The sequence below is a fragment of the Triturus cristatus genome, chromosome 5_1, assembly GCF_964204655.1.
Source record: "Triturus cristatus chromosome 5_1, aTriCri1.1, whole genome shotgun sequence".
NCBI classification, from domain to species: Eukaryota; Metazoa; Chordata; class Amphibia; order Caudata; family Salamandridae; genus Triturus; species Triturus cristatus.
The window spans coordinates 338,807,582-338,827,819 of NC_140587.1; the positions used below are offsets into that span (position 1 = coordinate 338,807,582).

Sequence of the window (20,238 nt, forward strand, 5' to 3'; positions counted from 1 at the left end):
TGATGCCATCAGTGATGTCACCAGTGATGTCATCAGTGATGTCACTGACCTTGTCATGAATGATGTAATATGTGACGTCATCAGCAGTGCATTGCGGGGGCGCGAGTTATAGTTAGCTGAACTAACTATAACAGCCGAATTTCTCTGGTTTTGTATGAGTGAAATGTCCAACTAACTATAACGTCCCTGAAACCTGTGGTTTTTTCAGAAAATTTCAAAGGTTTTTTAAATGCTAATTTCTAACTATAATGTCCCTAAAACCTATAGTTTTTTCAGTGAATATATATATATATATATATATATAACGAAAACGAAAATATGTAAATATATATATATATATATATATATATATTACCTACTGGCGGTCGCCAGTAGGTAGTTATAGTTAGGACCACGTTTCCATAGGAAAACCTCAACATTCTATTTTGAATAACTTTGGCGCCGGTCGACGAATCCTCGCGAATTTCTCAAAATAGGTGGGGCGCTACGCTCCGCTCCTACCCTGAAAGTCTCGGGGGGATTCGTCAAGCGGGGGCTGAGATAAAAGGGGGGTCCCAAAACGCGTTTTTCCCATGCATTTTTCCATAGGACCTTTAGAACGAGCTACAGCCCGAACGGCTGAACAGAATTACTAGACATTTGGCAGAGAGGTAGTCCCTAGGTCAAGGAAGTGCCTTTTGTAGGTTTGGTGTAAATCTGTTCAGTAGATTCTGAGAAAATAGCCTTTAAATCAATATATATATCTGAGCCCGCTTACGGTACGCTTACCGTACGCTTACCGTACGCTTACCGTAAGCTTACGGTGGCGTGCGCGAGCGCGATTCTGATTGGCTCTTAGATCTTAGTAAACATTCGAATCGGCCGAAACCAGGAAGCGGCGTCCGCCATTTTGTCTCTCGCACTGAGTGTTGTTTATCAAACATGATGGCCAAAAACATGTTACGGGGCTGTTTTGACAACTCCCTCCCACATAGTCATGTTGAGGGAGTCCCCAAACATCCCCCAAGAGCAAAAACGGTTTTATTTTTTTTTCGGCAATTTCGCGGGGTACGCTTACCGTACGCTTACCGTAAGCTTACCGTACGCTTACGGTAAAAAAATAAAAATAAAAAAAACACTATCCACACTTACCCCACCCCCTGTGCTTTTGGTGGCCGCAGGCCACCAAATGTGCAGGGCTTATTAATAGAGAAAAAAAACGTAATTTTGGCAACATGAAATTATAAAATCGAAATAAAAAAAACACTATCCACATTGACCTCACCCCCTGTGCTTTTGGTGGCCGAAGGCCACCAAATTTACAGGGCTTATTAAAGCCACAAATGGCGTAAAGTAACTTAGCATTTAAAAAAACGTACAAATTCACTGAAAAAACCATAGGTTTCACACACGTTATAGTTAGGAAATAGCATTTAAAAAACCTTGCTAATTCACTGAAAAAACCATAGGTTTCACACATGTTATAGTTAGCTGGACATTTTACTGATAAAAAACCAATAAAATTCCCCCGTTATAGTTACTGTAGGCAACTATAACTCACGCGACCGTAATCCTCTGCTGATGACATATGTGTCTTTATGAAAAAAAAATATTTGTAATATATGTATAGCTAAAATTTAATGGAAGAAGATATGGGCAAATAAGTGTCTAAATACAGTATTAGCATCAGCAGAGGATTGCGGTCGCGTGAGTTATAGTTGCCTACAGTAACTATAACGGGGGAATTTCATTGGTTTTTTATCAGTAAAATGTCCAGCTAACTATAACATGTGTGAAACCTATGGTTTTTTCAGTGAATTAGCAAGGTTTTTTAAATGCTATTTCCTAACTATAACGTGTGTGAAACCTATGGTTTTTTCAGTGAATATATATATATATATATATCGAAAGCACTCCTGCGCCTACACCCTGGAAAGCGCCTGTAAATCCACAGTAAAGGAGCACGGACCACCGTTGAATGCAGTAGTTGTTTATTTAACTCGAGGTAAGTCAGCCATGACGCGTTTCGGCTCCGTGGAGCCTTAATCACATGACACGCCATGAAGTCACCTGTTAGTTTATATACATTTTTTTCTCTTTTTTACTCACATTTGATTGGTTACTGTTTTACGTTAAATTTAAAGTGACAGTGCTTTTTGGTGCCAAATTACAATGATTTTTGTGCGGGGCTGTTTGGGAAACATATATATATATATATATATATATATATATATATATATATATATATATATATATATATATATATATATATATATATATATATATATATATATATATATTATCTACTGGCGGTCGCCAGTAGATAGTTATAGTTACAACCTAGTTTCCATAGGAAATCTCAAAATTCTATTTTGAATAACTTTGGCGCCGGTTGACGAATCCTCGCGAAATTTTCAAAACAAATGGGGCGCTCCGTTCAGCTCCTACCCTGAAAGTCTCGGGGTGATTCGTCAAGCGGGGGCCGAGAAAAAGGGGGGGTCCCAAAACGCGTTTTCCCCATGCATTTTTCCATAGGACCTTTAGTCGCAGCTACAGCCCAACGGCTGAACAGAATTACGTGAAATTTGGCAGCGAGGTAGCCATAAGGTCAAGGAAGTGCCTTTTGCAGGTCTGGTGTAAATCTGTTCAGTATTTCCTGAGAAAATGGCATTTAAAAGCATATCAATATCTATACGCGCGCACAGTGTGCGCACTGTGCGCGCACCCCGCCGAGCGCGAGCGCAATTCTGATTGGTTGTTAGATGTCGGTAAACATTCGAATCGGTCGAAACCAGGAAGTGTCGGCCGCCATTTTGTCTCTCGCAGTCTGAGGGGCTGAAAAAAAGGTGGAGAACGTGAAAAGGAGCCAGAGTGGACAGTTCCTGACCCCCTAGCCTTGGTCAGGGGGTCACAGAAGGACCCCCAAGGGAGAAAAAAAACCTTCGCGCACTGTGGGGGCTCGGTGCGCGAAGCGCACCGAGCATCCCTGCGCGCACGGTAAAAAACCTGAAAAAAACCATAAATTAATAAATACATAACTTAGCATTTAAAAAACCGTACAAATTCACTGAAAAAACCATAGGTTTCACACACGTTATAGTTACGAATTAGCATTTAAAAAACCTTGCAAATTCACTTAAAAAACCATAGGTTTCACACGTTATAGTTAGCTGGACATTTCACTTGTAAAAAACCAATGAAATTCCCCCGTTATAGTTAGTGCAGGCAATTATAACTCACGCGACCACAATCCTATGCTGATGACGTCAGATATTACATCACTGATGACATATGTGTCTTTATGAAAAATAAATATTTGTAATATATGTATAGCTAAAGATTAATGGAAGAAGACATGGGTAAATAAGTGTCTAAATACAGTGATGTAATATCTGACGTCATCAGCATAGGATTGCGGTCGCGTGAGTTATAGTTGCCTGCACTAACTATAACGGGGGAATTTCATTGGTTTTTTACGAGTGAAATGTCCAGCTAACTATAACATGTGTGAAACCTATGGTTTTTTAAGTGAATATATATATATATATATATATATATTCACTCCTTCCCACCATAACAAAAAAGACTGCAACACAACTGGAATCGGATGGTCTGCTCTGTAAAGTCTTTGCTATGGCACATTTTGGCTGCTACCGCAGCTTTGTTAACATAGTGGAGCTGCATATTGGATAAGTCTTTTAAAGTATACTAGCTCGACACAGTCATCTACATACTCTAAAACACAAATGCAAATTCCATGAGAAACCCAGAGAATTGTTTAGCAAAACCTGATCAAAGGCCTAGACCACATCTACAGCAATGATTGCCAGGGGCATGTTGGAATGAATAGGGAGATGTATAGATCCGATGGCCTTCAACTAACTTCTCTAGATGCCTTCTCGGTATAAAACCCTTCCGATCCCAATAGACCAATTTCCTTACTACCCGAGTAAGCCTTTAGTTTTAGCAAGTATTCCTCACTATCTAATAATCTAAAATTAGTAGTGAAATCGGTCTGTAGGATTCACAGCTGATAGGGTTGTTTATGGCGTTAAGAGAACCACTGTTGTAGCTTCTCCTGTTGGGGGTAGTTGGCCCTTGATCCAAATGGAATTAAACAGATTTTTACAAACCGGAATTAACTGGGGACTTGGAACCATATAAAGATCCCCAAGAATTCTATCCATCACACTACCTTTCCCCTTCTTTATATTAGTTAATGCAGTCATTATTTCCAATTCTGTGATGTCTTGAGTCATAAGCTCTTGATTATCTCGATCGACAGTGAGAAATTGAAGGGGGGCAAACCAGTTATGTGATCCATTGGATCTATGCGTTCCCTGTAGAAGGACAGATAAAATTCCTGAAAAGCTTCCCCAGTCTTCTAGTTCTGGGTAAGCAAAGGCCCTCTGTGGACTCCTGTATAGTCAAGATATTGTTACGGGTCTCTTTTTGGATTACTATGCCAACAATTTCCCTGTGTTTTCCCTGTACTCATGAATTTGAAGATTCCTAGCTTGCCATTTATCATTTATCTGTTGTTCCAACTTCGACCTACATTTATCTTAGAGAAACTTTAATTTGGTCTTCATCATATCCTAAGACTACTCCCGGCCAGTGTCTGTCAGTTGTATTTCAAAGCTTGTGATTTCATTCAAAAATGTATTCTCCTCCTCCAATTTACATTTTGTGTGAATTATGGCCCACTTATCTATAATATCTCTTAGGAATGCTTTATACAAAGAAACAACTTCCAAATTGATCTAAGAAAAAGTGTACATATTTAAGTCTAGATTCTTAGCAAGGATCTTTTATCAAGTAGCCTTCTGTCCATGGTCCATCTATAACAATGAAAGGTCTTCCCTAGATATAGTATCAAGGAAGGCTACCATAGGGTGGTTAGAGAGATATGATGGGATAATCTATCTTCCAACATTTGATCTAGTATCCTCTTATCTACAAAGGAGTCTAGAGCTATGCCCGTACTTTTTACTCTAGAATAAGTATACCCTTTGATGTTGTTTATTTACTATCTACATGTCCAATAGGCCTAGATCTTCCAATATGTTATTGCCATCCTAGGCTAGTTGCAATGCGGTGTTTCCATTGAAGGGTCAATCTTGGAATTCAGCAGGGTGTTATAACCCTGCCCATAATATTGAGGCCATAAACATTACTCTAGCAGGATGGATCCAGTGACCAAGTAAGAAAAAGACGTATTATTTCTCGCCCCAATGGTGTCCTAGACACCCTCAGAACTCAGTCTCTAATGTTTCTATGATCTGAGACAAAATGGTGGCATTGATAGGCTGCAGAGAAGAAAGGAATGCACCAACCAATACAATTATTCTCTTGTCAAAAACGTTTACCTATTTCAATATGGTATGCATTTTTAGAGAATGTATAAAAACATAAAGTGATCTGCTAGAATGTGTGTATCAAGGTAAACAATGTAACCGCAATGATGGACAAAAGACAATAATGGTAATATTACAAAAATAGCTGTCACCAGGTACACACCACGTACTATAAGACCTATTCATGCATTACACGATTCAATTGCATCAATCCATATTTTTATCATAGGTCTATCACAACATGTCAATTGTATGCTTGTTCTTTTCAACGGGCATTGATACTGGGTGATGTAAGTCAACGCGTTTTGCCCCTTTTCTTTATGGTTTCCCAAGGACTTTGTGGAACAGGCATTACCCAAACTTGAATCAAAAATAATATACCCATCATTGATCAAGAGCTACTGCAATAAGGCGAAAAAACATAGATAAAGAAAAGAAAAAAGGCTAGGTGCTCTTGATCAGCCCATTAACCCATGCATTAATCATCTCGGTGACAGGCATGCCAAAACCCTTTTCCATCAGTGGTCACCAAGAGAAGATCATGAATGGAATTCGGAATAGTGATAGTATTGGAATTAGAAAAACAGACTCAAGGTCCCGTCACTGGAAATGAAATCAGCAGTCAATTGATAAGCCTCACAAAAAGTTAACTGCTCCAGTAGTTAACAAAACAGTCAGTCTCTATGCTAAAGGAAAGAAGAAGTGTGAAGTACTTTTTGGGCTAGTGCTAGTCAGTGTGGTTTATCCAAATCTGGAACGGCTGCTTACCAATTACCCTTTTAGGGCAAACTATCAAATGATGAACCGGTTATGTCAAAAGATAGAACAAATGTGTCACCCTGAGGGGAATACAAAAACCAAACTTCAATTACTAAACCAAAAAAGAGTTAAAAAGGTTAAAGCCAGCTTGTCTTCTGCGGATCTCTCACTTACATGGAAACACACCCCTTGTCGTTACCTGCTTGGCCACGAGGGAAGTGGGTGCCTGGGTGTAGCGTAGAGTCAAAGGAATGCACCGGGCACTGTGTCATATTTAATGAAGACACAATGAATGTGTCACCCTAATGTGATCAAAAAAACAATTCGAAAAAGAAGCTCAGTTTGCCGGTGAAGACAAATTAAGTGCAAGATGTAATTAACGCACAAACAGTGAGCCAGTATGGCAGGAAACATTAAAAGTTTTTGACAAGAGAATAATTTAATTGGTTTGTGCCTTCCTTCTCTGCAGCCCAGCAACACAACCATTTTGTCTCAGATCATAGAAACAATAGAGATTGTGTTCTGAGTGTGTCTAATACACCATTGAAGCGACAAATAATAAGTCTTTCTCTTACTTGGCCATTGGATCTATCCTGCTAGAGTCATGTTTGTTTGTGGTTTATGTTGGAGCAGACTCGGATCTAGAGGATTATACAGGCCCTTCTGCAGTTTACATAATATTGAGGCATCGTAATCCATACATTTAAGGCAAGCTGCTTTAAGGTAGCTGGATCATCTAGATTAGGCCATAGTAACCAACACATGTATATTTACATACTCCTACCACTAATATCTGCTTCTGACCGTATTATGTGAATATTCAAATTCTTTCTAATTAACAAAGGCACACCCTTGTTACCCTCTGTATGGTTGGTTGATATCACCTCTTAAGTACAGGATTGGCCCCTTAAAATTCTTTTTAACTCCTCCTGCATAATGTGCATGTCTTGTAGGAGAGTTAATTGGATGCCATTAGATCCCAGGAATTCTAGGATACACCTTTGTCTTTTCCTGGTATTAAGACCAATTGCATTCCAGTATGTCAAATCCACAGAATAATTAGACATCTCTTGTGTAACATTGTAGCAGATCTCTGGTTGGCTCCAGGCAGCTATTGCCAGAAATCTGTCTGGTGCTGCCTCTGCCCGCACTGCACTCTCCGTTACACGTAAACACATTTGGAGGTGCATTGTCTGTCTCTCCTTATGAAGATTCTTTTAATATCTGTCACTTCTCTTGGTGAACCCTTCCCTGACTGCAGAGAGTTGTGTCACTGAAAGCTGATAGTTATCAATGTCCACTCGCTATTTACTCTTGGTGGTTCCGATGTTCCCTCTAGCTCCTTTACTCCAGCCACCACCAGACTGATACCCATGCAGAGCGCCCTCCAGACCAGTGGCAACTAATACTTATCGGAGCCGCAGTGCTTTAGCCAAGAAGTGCAAGGCAATAATGAGCTGAGCAGACAAAGGTTACGGGTCCAGACACTGTAACATCAATTCGGAAGGTGATAGTCCTTCAGATTGGAGCTTCATAAGATTTTTCAAATCATATCTGGCTCTAGGCTGTGTAGGACTGTTGGAGTGCAGATTCACAATTCGACAGCCATAGTCATCCGGTCACCATCATTTCCACTGATGCAATTATCCCTAACTTTGGTTCACCTAATTTCAGATGTTCAAGTAGTGTTTGCAAAATTACCATACTGAACTTAGGTTACTGAGCAAAACATAATTGTCTATTTTTTTTGGGAGAACAAAGTTCTAAAATCAAGAAGAGAACAATTACAAAAAAGGGACAGGGACAAGGAAGATAATGGACAGAAAGAATTATTGGTTTGCTAAAAAACACTGATGAACTGAAAGTTGGATATAAAGAAGAGAAGTATGAAAAAGAAACGCCATGTGTAGAATTCTAGATAGTGTAGAGGAAACAAAGCAGCATTTGGGCAGAAAGTTTGATTCTGCTTGTACTAGTAGATAATTGAGAAAGTAGAAGAATTGAAGGATGTCTAAAAACAGGATATTTAACAATGAAAAATAGCACAGCAATAGGTATTGCCATTGAGTATCACTGTCTTTGGTGCAGCCGTGGCACTTTCTGCTGCCATGTCCATGACATAGTGTATCTCCGTTGATTGCATTCTGTGCTCAGTACCTCTGGCTCCAGTGCCACTGGCCAAAGGCATGGCCAATGAACAGGAGAAGTGGACACTTCCCATCATGTCAGTGTCCACTGGACACCTCAGTCAGCTTCCCCTTGCATGCTCTGGGAACAAGAAATGGCTTGTCAGCATGCAGTGTACCCTGTTACTGCATTTCCAAAGCCAGTTTGCTGCAGGGCATGGCTTTCGTGGCAGACTCTGTGCTGGTAAAGTATTTAAACCATCAAAAGTAATGGTCTTTATGGTATGAGATACAAAGTGTTCTGTCTGATGAATCAATTGCTTTGCGAAATCTGATAGTGATTTACCAAAAATATATTTGCATGTGACCCGGAGCAGTCTTTAAACTAAGTCATTCAGTAACCAATACAGGAAACACACAGCATGTGAGGTCCGTGTTAGACCAATATTTAACACACCTGTTTTAATATGAATGACCAATAAATGTAAAACACACACCATACTAATATTGCTCAGGTTTGTATATTCAAAATCATATTGTTTGGCTGATAGATACAAATTCTGTCATATGAGGCTGTCAAAGATGCAAAACACAAAAAATGTGACTTAGTGAATAAAGTGGCAAAACCTGCAACAGTGTGTTTTGTACAATGCAATACAGAATAAATCCAAATGTCCATCCTCTTCTTTAAGAAAATGGTTCAACATACACCCTTTAGGGACATTAGTTTCAATTTTAGGATGGTTTGACCAAGGACATGTACTATTCAAAATATCGCCAACGTTTCTCCCCTCGATATATGTGTTAATGAGTATGCATCGGCGGGTCTTCCTCAGGACTGGTGAGAGATTCGGGGACACCCAAGCAGTGTTCAGCTGAAGCATCCTCTTCCTAAAAGGGGAGAGAATGTGACGTAACGGCTACGGTGGTCGACCTTGGAGCTGGTGAACAGGTGTGAGACTCGGCAGGGACGAGCAACATTTTGTGATTCTGGGCAATTACTTAATCCCTCCATGCCTAACAAAAATGAAGGTGTCCGTCTGTAACGTCCCTGGTGCACATTTAAAGCGCTCTGATACCGTCGGGTCTAGTTCGCGCTATATATAACGCCACAAAAAAAATAGATAGAGTCTACCCGTCAATCACGAAACATCTAATTTTACCCAATTAATAATCCGTGGAGTGAAGGGGGAAAACTGTATTTTAATCCTTCAATGTAAAAATTGCAAAATGGTCACGGAGGGGCAGGATCCTAGCCCACTTGTGTATATTTGATTCTTCAGAGTTAGTTTCCTATCAGACTTCAGGCAGTTAATGCAAACTACTCGCGCCGAACCAATAGCCAAAGTATTTAAGACACAGGATGAGTACCACAACCACACCCTGTGCCACAAGTTCTCCTCACCAGAGAGCCAGCCAGCATGGTTGTCGCTCACCCTCTATATTCAATATCCAAAGCCCTTGCTGCTGACTGAGCCAGGCCTTGCTCCGAAATAACATCATACAGTGCAAGAGCTTCGGCTACACATGGTAATTCCAGAATACCTTCGTAGAGTGCTTCCTAGGCCCAAGCTTGTCCTTTGGCCACAATTTGGGCGAGGTAACCTTTCCCACAATATGTAACTGACATGGACGTTCTTCCTTCTTCGTGTTCTGATATTCTGAGAATTTCTTATGGAAACATACAGATATTATAACCTCATCATAACTTCTCCGCCCCGTAACCAAAAACCTTCACATTTTACAAGATCAAATAGAGGTGGGCACATTTGTTTTCAAAAGTGTTTTTTCATAACCATCAGAGGGCAAAATGATTTTGAAATGGCTGCCCACAGTACCGATATCAACTGGTACCTGAGTCAGGAATTACCCTTGGCTAGGCCTTTCACTGAGTTTGTACTGGTACCACTGCATAGTTACAGTTCAGGTCAAGGTTAGGATTTGGTATATGGTGAAGGTGATAACATTGTTTATGCCACGTCACTCTAATTCTGTCAAGGAAGGAAAAAATATGTATGTTATGATTCTTGAACGGAAAACAAGCTTGAGTTTTCAAACCCTGCAACCTCATTTTGAAATAAATGTGCATATTCCGTCCTTGTGAGAGTTAACACAACTCAGACTAGATCTGGAGTTGACCAAGATGGCTTTGGAATTTTTGTGGCGTTTAACACCCACTATGTCACTCTGGCCTACTCTTGACCTCTCCACCTTTCTCACTATTCTGCAAGTTATCAAATCAGGCTCACCATGGATCTTCTACCGCCATCCAAATTTTGCGTACTGGTCCTATACTATTACATATGATGGGTGATCTACTGAACATTTCATTACATGAGGGCCTTGTCCCTCAGAGCTGGAAGCACACTATGGTGCTTCCACTCCTAAAAAAAAAAACGAATCTTGATTCTTCGATCTGATCGAACTTCAGACCAATCTCTCATCTACCCATACTTTCCAAAATTTGGGAGAGGCAGGTTAATGCTCATCTCACATCCTTCGTAGAGGCCCAAGAATTATTTTATCCTTCACAGACAGGGTTCAAGGCAAGACCCAGTATGGAATCCGCCCTCCTTGGAGTCACTGGACATCTTAGATGACTCCTGAATGAGGGCAGTACAGCTGCTCTTATCTTATTAGACCTTAGCACACCTTTTGATACTGTGTCTCACTCCATTGTGCTTTATTGCCTATCTTCTTTGGGTCTGGAAGGAAAGGCCCTTGCCTGGCTAACTTCATTTCTCATGCATTTTAAGTCTGTTCAGCCAGTGCCAGATTTGAAAATTCAAGCTTTAAGTTCTAGTGTCCCACAAGGCACCGTGCTAAGCCCTCTGCTATTTATCATCTATGTCAGGCCTTTGGCAAACATAGTGGAGAGTTGCCTTCTGACTATTTTTTAGTACGCAGATGACACACAAATTATATTCTCTTTGTCATCTACCCAGGAACATGGACCCTCTGACATTAATTTGGGCTTGAGTAGAGTGAGTGCTATCTCTCTAAGGCTGAATGGTGATAAGACAGAGGTCATGATCCTGGGTTTACATGCCCAATTTTGGGGCCCTCAGCACTAGCCCCGCTCCTTGGGACCTATTACGATTCATCTTCCAACGTTAAGAACCTTGGTTTTATTCTTGATGACAAATTAACAATGAAACCTCAGGTGTCTAAAGTTACCGCTGCCTGTTTGCTGTGTTGAAACGGGTGAGTAAGATCATCTGGATGATCCCCCAATCCTTTCAGAAGACTGTGATCCAGGCCTTAATTATAGACAGACTGGATTACGGTCATTTCTTATACTTAGGAGCAGACCAGGCATCCATGAGGCGTCTGTAGATGGTCCAGAATTTAGCAGCTAGACTGCTGTACCAACTTCCCAAACTTTCCTCAGTTTCACACTTTCTTCATGCCCTGCTTTGGCTGACAATCTCTAAACTGATCCAATTTTAGTCTCTTTGCTACATGTTTTGGGCAAAAGCTAGAACAGGGCCACATTACATCCAAGAGCAAGTGACATCTTACATTCCATCTCGCCCCCTGAGGTCCTCCAACTTAGTTCTCTGCACTGTACCATCTGGCCCGGATAGGAGGACATTCTCTTGCAGTGCTTGGTCCAAAAGTGGGAAATTTCCTTTCCAAATCCCTCAGGAACAGTACGTCTTTTCTTGCGTCCCGCAAAGATTTGAAGACATGGCTGTTCTAGGTAAATAGCTCTTCTGTTTTATCAAGCTAAGCGCCGGGAAACCCTTAGGGGTAGCTGTGCTCTTTACACAACCATAAATAAATAAACATATCAAATAAATTGGGTTCCACAAACCAGCTTATATTTAAAAAGTGGGAAATTGCTTACACAACTAAAATGATCAGAAATTGTTTATGATTCAGATGCAAGCTCACATTGAAATTCTGATGTAGGAAGCAGTTCACAAAACCACCTGAGCAGATTAACTGCAAAGCTAGCAAATGCACCCTTCTGTTATAAGTACTTAATCCCTGCACAATGTGATGCCATATTCAGTTCAATAGGGTAAATATTCTTATGAGGAGTTTACCAAACTGCACTACATTTTCCAGGACAAAACGTACTCAAACATTTTTTCTGAAACGTTCATGTAGATTTGTCAAGCAGGGGAAATGATAATGATGAAACAACTTTTTTTCTATTGCACCACTATCATATCACTGTATTACTACTACAGTGGTATGATTGCACTGTAACCTGTGTGTATGTGTAAAATGTTGCGAGTTAGTCTTCATTACTTCATGGGGTGTCTGTTGCCAACCATCATCGGTATGTCTACCTTTGCTTTCATACTTATTTAATACTCCTTTATTTTTCTTGATTGGAATTTTTATCTATGTCCCTAATGTTGCTTGCCCCAGTAAATACAGTAACACGTTTTCAAACAGCTTCATTTTATGTCTAAAATATAATTCAGAAAATATGTGATATTGAGGTTGGCAATTATATCTTCTTTGATCATATGATATACAGTGTAAACCTATGTTATATTTTAGATTAAACATTTCCTGATTATTTCTTTCTCTATTTCTCTTTTAATGGAGACACTAATATGATTATTGTCCCAGAAATATAAAAAATTATATTAGTAAATTAAAAGAAGAAAAGGGTGTTCATTACAGTGCTGGAACTCTATTCACAGATCCTTTATGAGATCCATATGTTTGCCTTCCATTGTCTTTGCTGGAGATCAATGCTTATTGTGTACATATGCAGCGTGTTTCCCTTCAGATCCTCTCAGCATTGTCCTGCACATCCCTTAATCTTTTATGAAAACATTCTAGTTTCCATCAAAACTCTCTCCACCAATTAACAACCCATGAAAATGTACTGGCTATTATTATTTTTCTAAATACTTAGATGCATTTTAAAGGTTCCCTCATTATGCTTCTCTGCAATTAGCAATATGTTCCTAATGTATCTGATGATGATCATAAGTAGCTCTTACACATGCATGAAATGAATTAGTCCCTCATTTGTATATTCACAGCTTCTTTTGGCTGTTCATTAATTTTGATATTTATCTCTTGCATTTAGACTCCAAGGCCTTTGAATATCATTAAACAGAACAATGGTGAGCAGATCATCAGGAGAAGAACAAGGAAACGCCTTAATCCGGAGACCCTGCACGCGGAGCACCTAAGCAAGCAGCACAGGGGGAGCGGTGAAGAGCAAGTGAATGGCAGTCCATTGGAAAGGAGATCAGAGGAGCCTCCGCCTGAGCTTCATCAGCGAGAAATCCAGCAGCCTGGCCTGAGTAAATACGAGGCCCATGTGTCTTTGACTAAAAGCCATTCAGCACCGCAATCAGTTCTGGTTACCCAGACTCTGGATATTCACAAAAGGATGCAGCAGCCTTTGCACATTCAGATAAAAAGTCCTCAGGAAAATAATGCTGACCCAGGAAATAGTTCATCTGTATCGGATGGCAAAGGAAGCTCGGAGAGGGGCAGTCCAATAGAAAAATACATGCGACCTTCAAAGCACTCTAACTATTCGCCACCAGGAAGCCCTATTGAGAAGTACCAGTACCCACTTTTCGGACTTCCATTTGTACACAATGAGTTCCAGAGCGAAGCAGACTGGCTAAGGTTCTGGAGCAAATATAAGCTGTCAGTACCTGGCAATCCACACTACTTGAGTCATGTGCCAGGCCTACCAAATCCCTGCCAAAACTATGTGCCTTATCCCACCTTCAATATGCCTCCTCATTATCCAGCTGTCACCACAGACAATGACATTCCTCTAGATTTGGCGATAAAGCATTCCAGACCTGGGCCAGCTGCAAACGGGGCCTCCAAGGAAAAGTCAAAGGCTTCGCCAAATACAAAGGAAGACAGTTTACTGAATGTAGTTAAAGAGGAGAAAGTTGATAAAAGTACTCAAGATGAACTGTCTACAAAATGTGTGCACTGTGGCATTGTCTTTCTGGATGAAGTGATGTATGCTTTGCATATGAGTTGCCATGGTGACAGTGGACCTTTCCAGTGCAGCATATGCCAGCATCTTTGCACGGACAAGTACGACTTCACAACTCACATCCAGAGAGGTCTACATAGGAACATTGCACAAGCTGACAAAGACGGAAAAACGCAAGAGTAATATTTTAGCACTTAGCACAATTAAATAGAAATAGATGTTCATGATGGAAGCACAGTAGCTTGAAATGTCTTATAAAGGCCTGCAGAGCAGTTCGCAGAACGCGGCTCAGCCATTATGTGATGTCTGTTCCTCCTCGCTCTTTTTATGAAGAATGTTTCAAAAGCGAAGGATTGAAAAATATACAACTCTATCATATCGGACTTCACCCTGCCCAACATGCGTTATGAAAGTCAGGTATCCTAATGCCATTAAAAAATGATATTATAGACCCGATTGGCTGCGGACAGAACGGGTATATTTCAGATTGTTACAGTTTGTTTCTTTGAGTAGGGTTGTATCTTCAAGGCCCCCTTCAGAGTGTTGGAGACCAAGCAGTAATATCAAAATGTAAGTGGGATACCGTGAGTCACAGTGCATAGCGCTAATAAAGTGAGCAGTGTGCAACAAAGGCCATTCTCCGGGAAGTGTTGAGAAGACATGCTTTCTGAGACACTCAGAAGCTCCCCTACTCTCACCCAGGCCCTCCTTGCTGCTGCCTCCCTCCCTTACTCCCAAAAGCTACAAACATCCATAAGCCACCTGCCACCTTGAGAGCTTCTGGTAATATAACATGTTTTCTCATGAAAAGGCAATGGTTACTGGCTTCATTGTAGTTAGAGACATACTATTTTACACTAGATGACACACAACTGTAAACTTGCAAGTATCCCGGACATGATAATAGGTAATTCTATCACTTACAGCTGTGCACGGCAATGCAACACTACCAGGCTAGGAACATTGGACACGATGAAAGAACACCGTTAAAGGAGGCATAATATTTTGCCAATAAGGGATGGAGTATTGGAAGAATATCCTAAGGATATATATGTGAGTTACAGTGGAAAGACATTTGTTTTCTGGGTTGTAAAAGATATTTTAGATTTAATTAGAGGGGCAAAGCGGGTATAATTCTAAGGTATACTAAATTAAACTATAAGTTGCTTATCTTTAGATTTGTACACGGTTCTTTTTCCAGATTTATTTTTCTTTGTTCTGATTTAGCCTTTCTCTCTATAGAGAACCTGCCGTATCAGCTGCCTCAATGGTATAGGCAATTGAAATTAAATGCTTATATTGCTATGATCACCATGTGATATAGCATATCATTAATGTTTTATGATATGCAACCAAACAGATGCATTGCTAAAATTACTAGGTCATCAGACTGTACAGTCAACATTAACCAATCCAGTCTTTCCTCAAAGTTTGGAAGTTGTAATAATTGCCATCTGCTATTTGGCACTAACAAACCGCAGATGGCAGTGACAGAATTTCACCTATTGTGTGCATGCTCCCCTAATGAAGGAGAGGGAAGCAGTGCATAATGGGATAAACGCTTCTATCATCATGCAATCTTGTTGATTCTGAAATGGCTGAATAAGTAGCTTGTTTTTAAAGCAATGTAGAAACTCATGAAGGATGTAGCACTAAAAATATGATGCAAGTCATAAAAGTTTTCTATTAAGGTAGAATAATTGCATTAGTTTAGGACAGTGTGGTTGGTTCCTCAGTTAAATGCCAGAAGAAGTGGGCCACCTAGTGGCAAGCTAGGGTATTTATGTGTAAGGGCCTCACATTGTGGCAGAGTATCTTCTTGAACAATCCCTCTTATGAAAATACAGACTGAAAAATAAACATTTGTGCCTTTGGCAGAATACTCTTAAATCATGAGTCCTGATATATCTTCTAGTACATATTTTTGTAATAAATGTTAAGAAGAGGTATCTATAAATACTTCTGTACCGTAGACCGACGATTGACTTTTGCACTCCTTTCTCGTGTAATCCTAGCCAAATTCCTAGAAACCTACTTCTTAGGAAAATGTCTTCTTTGTATTTAAAAATGTAAGCTTTGTACAATTAATGAAGGGAAAGCTCCTCGGCATATCTGCTCAGGGATATAGGACTACACAGCTACATCATGCAAATCTGGTAGACGGTGCTTTTCTAAGAGAACGGAAGTAGAACATTTTCCACGTTGCATTTTCTCCTATCTTCCAAAAAAAGACAAACCTTGCAGCGGGAACTAGAAGACATTACAAGCTACTGGAGGCACTGTCAGATTAGCCTATTTCATTAAAGACGTTGGGAGAACAAATAGAAAAAAACTATTTTTCTAGTAAATATTAATGTATTACATTTCAAATAATGGTGCCTGACATATTGAATAATTATTTTCTACAGTGTACGTATGCAACAAAGATATTCCATCATGCATTTGAGTCATGTCTGGCTCTGCCTCGCTGTTTACATTTGCAAATGTAGCAAAAAAGAGTTAATGAAGCAACTATTTCTATTGCAGTAGATATTTTTTCGTGTGCATTAAAGTTATAGAGAGTAACAGGAAATGACTGACTACATTCACCTAATGGTTTGGAAAAACAAAGAAGGAAAATGAACATATTTTTATGCCTACTTAGGAGAAAGGGTAGCACTATTCATTCCAAGTACTTTTGTATTTTTAAGCTCTTATCTCACATTGTTATGCTTCAGTGATACATATATATCTTCCTTTTATTGCTTTGTCTATGTTTCAGAGGAAACATTTCAGAAATTATTTTACGTTGTGCTGTTTGACTATGCCGCCCTGATATTTTATTGCATTCTGTAGTAACATTGCACTCTATTTTAAAATATTAGCCAGCTGCTTTCTTTGATTTGTTTTGTATCGGTGTGTTCCTTTCTCACAGTGCAGGGCCCATGCCTCTCAAAGTTGAATGGCAAGTGCAGAGCAACTTGGACAACACAACCTTTAGCACCCATGAGTTTTAGTTTTTGTAACTGTAAGAAAATACTAAATCAGGGCTACCTTCTTCACTTGGTTTCATTGCAGTCGTTTGCCAGTGTACCTTTCGTCAACTAACAGCAGAAAGAAAAATATGTCCACTGTTCGCTACATGGTTTATTGAGATGTTTTAATAAAACGCCATTTTAAGTATGTTTTGAGCTCACCTGTTCCCATGTAATAAAGTTATCATTTGTAGAAGATGAGTACAACTATTTGTTTTACGGAGTTGATAAAAAAATATAAGAATCAACTTTGCTGTTTGTAGGTTTTGTGGCAAATTGTGGAAACATTTGAGCTTTTGTATGAATACACACTTTATGCCCCATCTCAGCATATGTATAACATAGAAGCAGATGTCATACATATATCGTACATCGAAAAAGGAAAAAGGTTTTAGGAGAGTGAATATGTCTTATGTTAATGTTCTGAAGAGTACATTATCTCAACACAGGTAGGATCAAAATGTGTTGCATTGCACTTCATCCACAGTAACTTGGTAGCATTGCTATTCATCTGTAGTAAGTCAATTACATTGTTATCATTCAGTAGTAAGTCAATACTCTTCTTACCAGGAAGCCAGGATTGCTGAGATGGAGTTTATCAAGTGTTGCAATGTTGAACTATGCTACGTTGCCTTTCTTTTTGCAGCCTTGCAGCCTGGAGGACATCAGCCATAACGTAGGAAAGGAAATTAACGTCCATATGCAATGCAATCCAAAATGTACAATATACATGTACAATACAACATTAAAAATGTTATAAATCATCAAGCTCTCGTGGAGCTGGAATCGATGTAACAAAGAAAACAAAACAGAGATGAGGAACTTGCTGCCTGAAATTTTAGGATAAAGTTGAGAGCTCGAAAGAACAAAATCAACTGCTAGAATAAGATGAAGGTATATATATAGATTGTAAAACCAAAAAATCTTGGCTAAAACTAGACTTAAAAAAGTGATTAGCATTATCTAGTTTATGTTTGTATATATGTGCATCTATTTTGGCTTTGCTGAGGAAATCGTGCAGTATACCTAAATATAGGGATATGAGCAAACGTCTGCTATGGATGAGATGTTTTCTCTCCTCCTTCAACAATTCGATATCACAATTCCTGTAATTCTAGTTGTGTGAAACATAACTTGTTCAGTCACCTGGTAATTCATATGCAATTTAAATATAAACGTAAAATCCGAAGATACCTCTAACAAGATCTCGTGTGTATTTCCCACCCATGTATAAGAAACACCAACAATTGTAGTCCTAGTAACTCTTGATGTAAATGTAAAAAGCATACATAAACAAGACGAGGGAGTTGTTGCAATATTTTATTACCTTATCTCCAGCATTTTGTAATTCAAATTCGACCCACATTCAATCAACCATACTTAAACATGCTGTGAATTTTTATATTCACCAATGAGTAATAGGGGATCCGAAGGGTGAGCAAATATAAATCCCTTCAGCTGAATTCCTGAATGATAGAGGCACCATCTCCTTTCTCTTTCAGCATTGAGTTGGATTCAACGTTCTTTCATCAAAATATTTTATATTTCATCCACCAAAAGGTCGAATTAGCTAGTTGGATATCATTAGCAAACTATTGGTACAGGACCTGTTTCAGAAAAAAATTGCAGCAGTAGAATTCAAGAAATAATAAAATGGACGAAACACTTTATTCTTTTGTCTCTTCCAGACAAAAGTGGTTTGCAGTGATGTGGAAACTACCCATTTGCAACTTTTACCCCCTGTTCATGTGAAGAAAATCCAAACAGCCCTTAAGAGTCCTGAAAAAACAGCATCGTTTTTCGGCCTCTATAAAAAGTGTCCAGAAGGACCTATCATTGCCCCACCCACCCATCCATAAACATCATGATACACATGTTTGACAGCTCTACCTGTCCCATGAATTAGAATAAAGCTTGACTGAGCAGTGTGAATAAGCTTATGGTGCTTTAAACTTTCTAAAGTCAACCCATTACCTCCTAGTCCATGTGTGTTCTCAGTGGCTGTGATTGAAATTCTCTGGAATGGTCTGATCCAAAGTTGTATGTCACAAGATCGATAACAAAGACATTGTCTGACATACATGTGGTGACCTAAATATTTACAAAAATATGGCTTCAATGGGTGTAAGATTGTGTATTATTTACTCCATTGTTGCAGTATATTTGTAAGTGATATTTAGGGCTCAATAATTGTGTTAGGCAAGGATTAGGCCTTAATAGTCTGTTCCATTCCCTGATCAAAACAAGCTTTTTTCTGTTTTAACATGCCACTCAGTCACCAAGTGTCATATTAGTAACGTCTAAGATAAAAGTTGGTCAGGTAGTCACTGAAAGAAGTAGTCACTATGTTGGAATGGGATCCATCAGTTAATCAATGTCTTTCTTAAAATCATAAGATTCGTTGTTCGCTTTGACATGAAGTTCAAATATATAGAAGAGGGGAATGTATAAATACTGTTTGGGGTTTATATAACTATTACATGATATATTATTTCACATTTGTCCTTCAGGGAAAAAGAAAAACACATGAATTTGAAGAGTAGTGACAGAAAAAGCAAGGAACAGAGATAAAGACACCCTTCCACGCCCACAAGACTCTTTATGGCCATGTTCCTGTGTACCTCTGTAAAGTTTTTCAGCTTTTCCAACTATTGAGACATCTGTGTTAGGCCTCAGAGGACAACTCTGCATCCTGTCAGATTTAAATTATTTGAAGTTAGGGCTCCTTTCTCATGCTTCATGAACATCTGAGACTAGAACAAGATTTCCTTAGGATTTCCACTTTAAACTTCTTGACTATCAATTTTCCTCTTATACCCTTACTCTCTATTTTCCTCTTCCAGTTACCCTGGTATGAGCCAGGTCTGCCACACCTGAAATCCACTTGTAGGTATTGAATCATTAGTAGTTGCATATGGCTGATGTGACTGCTGCATTCCCACTAATTATACCATCTCCCATGCAATGAGCTTTAAGAGGGTTAATGGCTGAGTGTAGTGCTTTACCCTAAAAATAAGTAATAATGATTGCTAATTTCTCAGTGAGTTACATATATGAAGAAG

At 39.3% G+C, this 20,238-nt stretch overlaps 1 protein-coding gene across 3 annotated transcripts in view; it reads left to right on the forward strand.

Annotated features, from left to right (window-relative positions):
- The window catches only part of TRPS1 (transcriptional repressor GATA binding 1), a 516,171-nt gene extending 498,747 nt beyond the window's left edge, over positions 1–17,424 (forward strand). For all 3 annotated transcript variants that reach the window (XM_085605073.1, XM_085605072.1, XM_085605074.1), the window contains exon 6: positions 13,281–17,424. In XM_085605073.1, coding sequence (XP_085461199.1) covers positions 13,281–14,345 — 1,065 coding nt within the window. In that variant the 3' untranslated portion in view covers positions 14,346–17,424. The remainder of the gene's footprint in view (positions 1–13,280) is intronic.
- Positions 17,425–20,238: the final 2,814 nt, after the last annotated feature.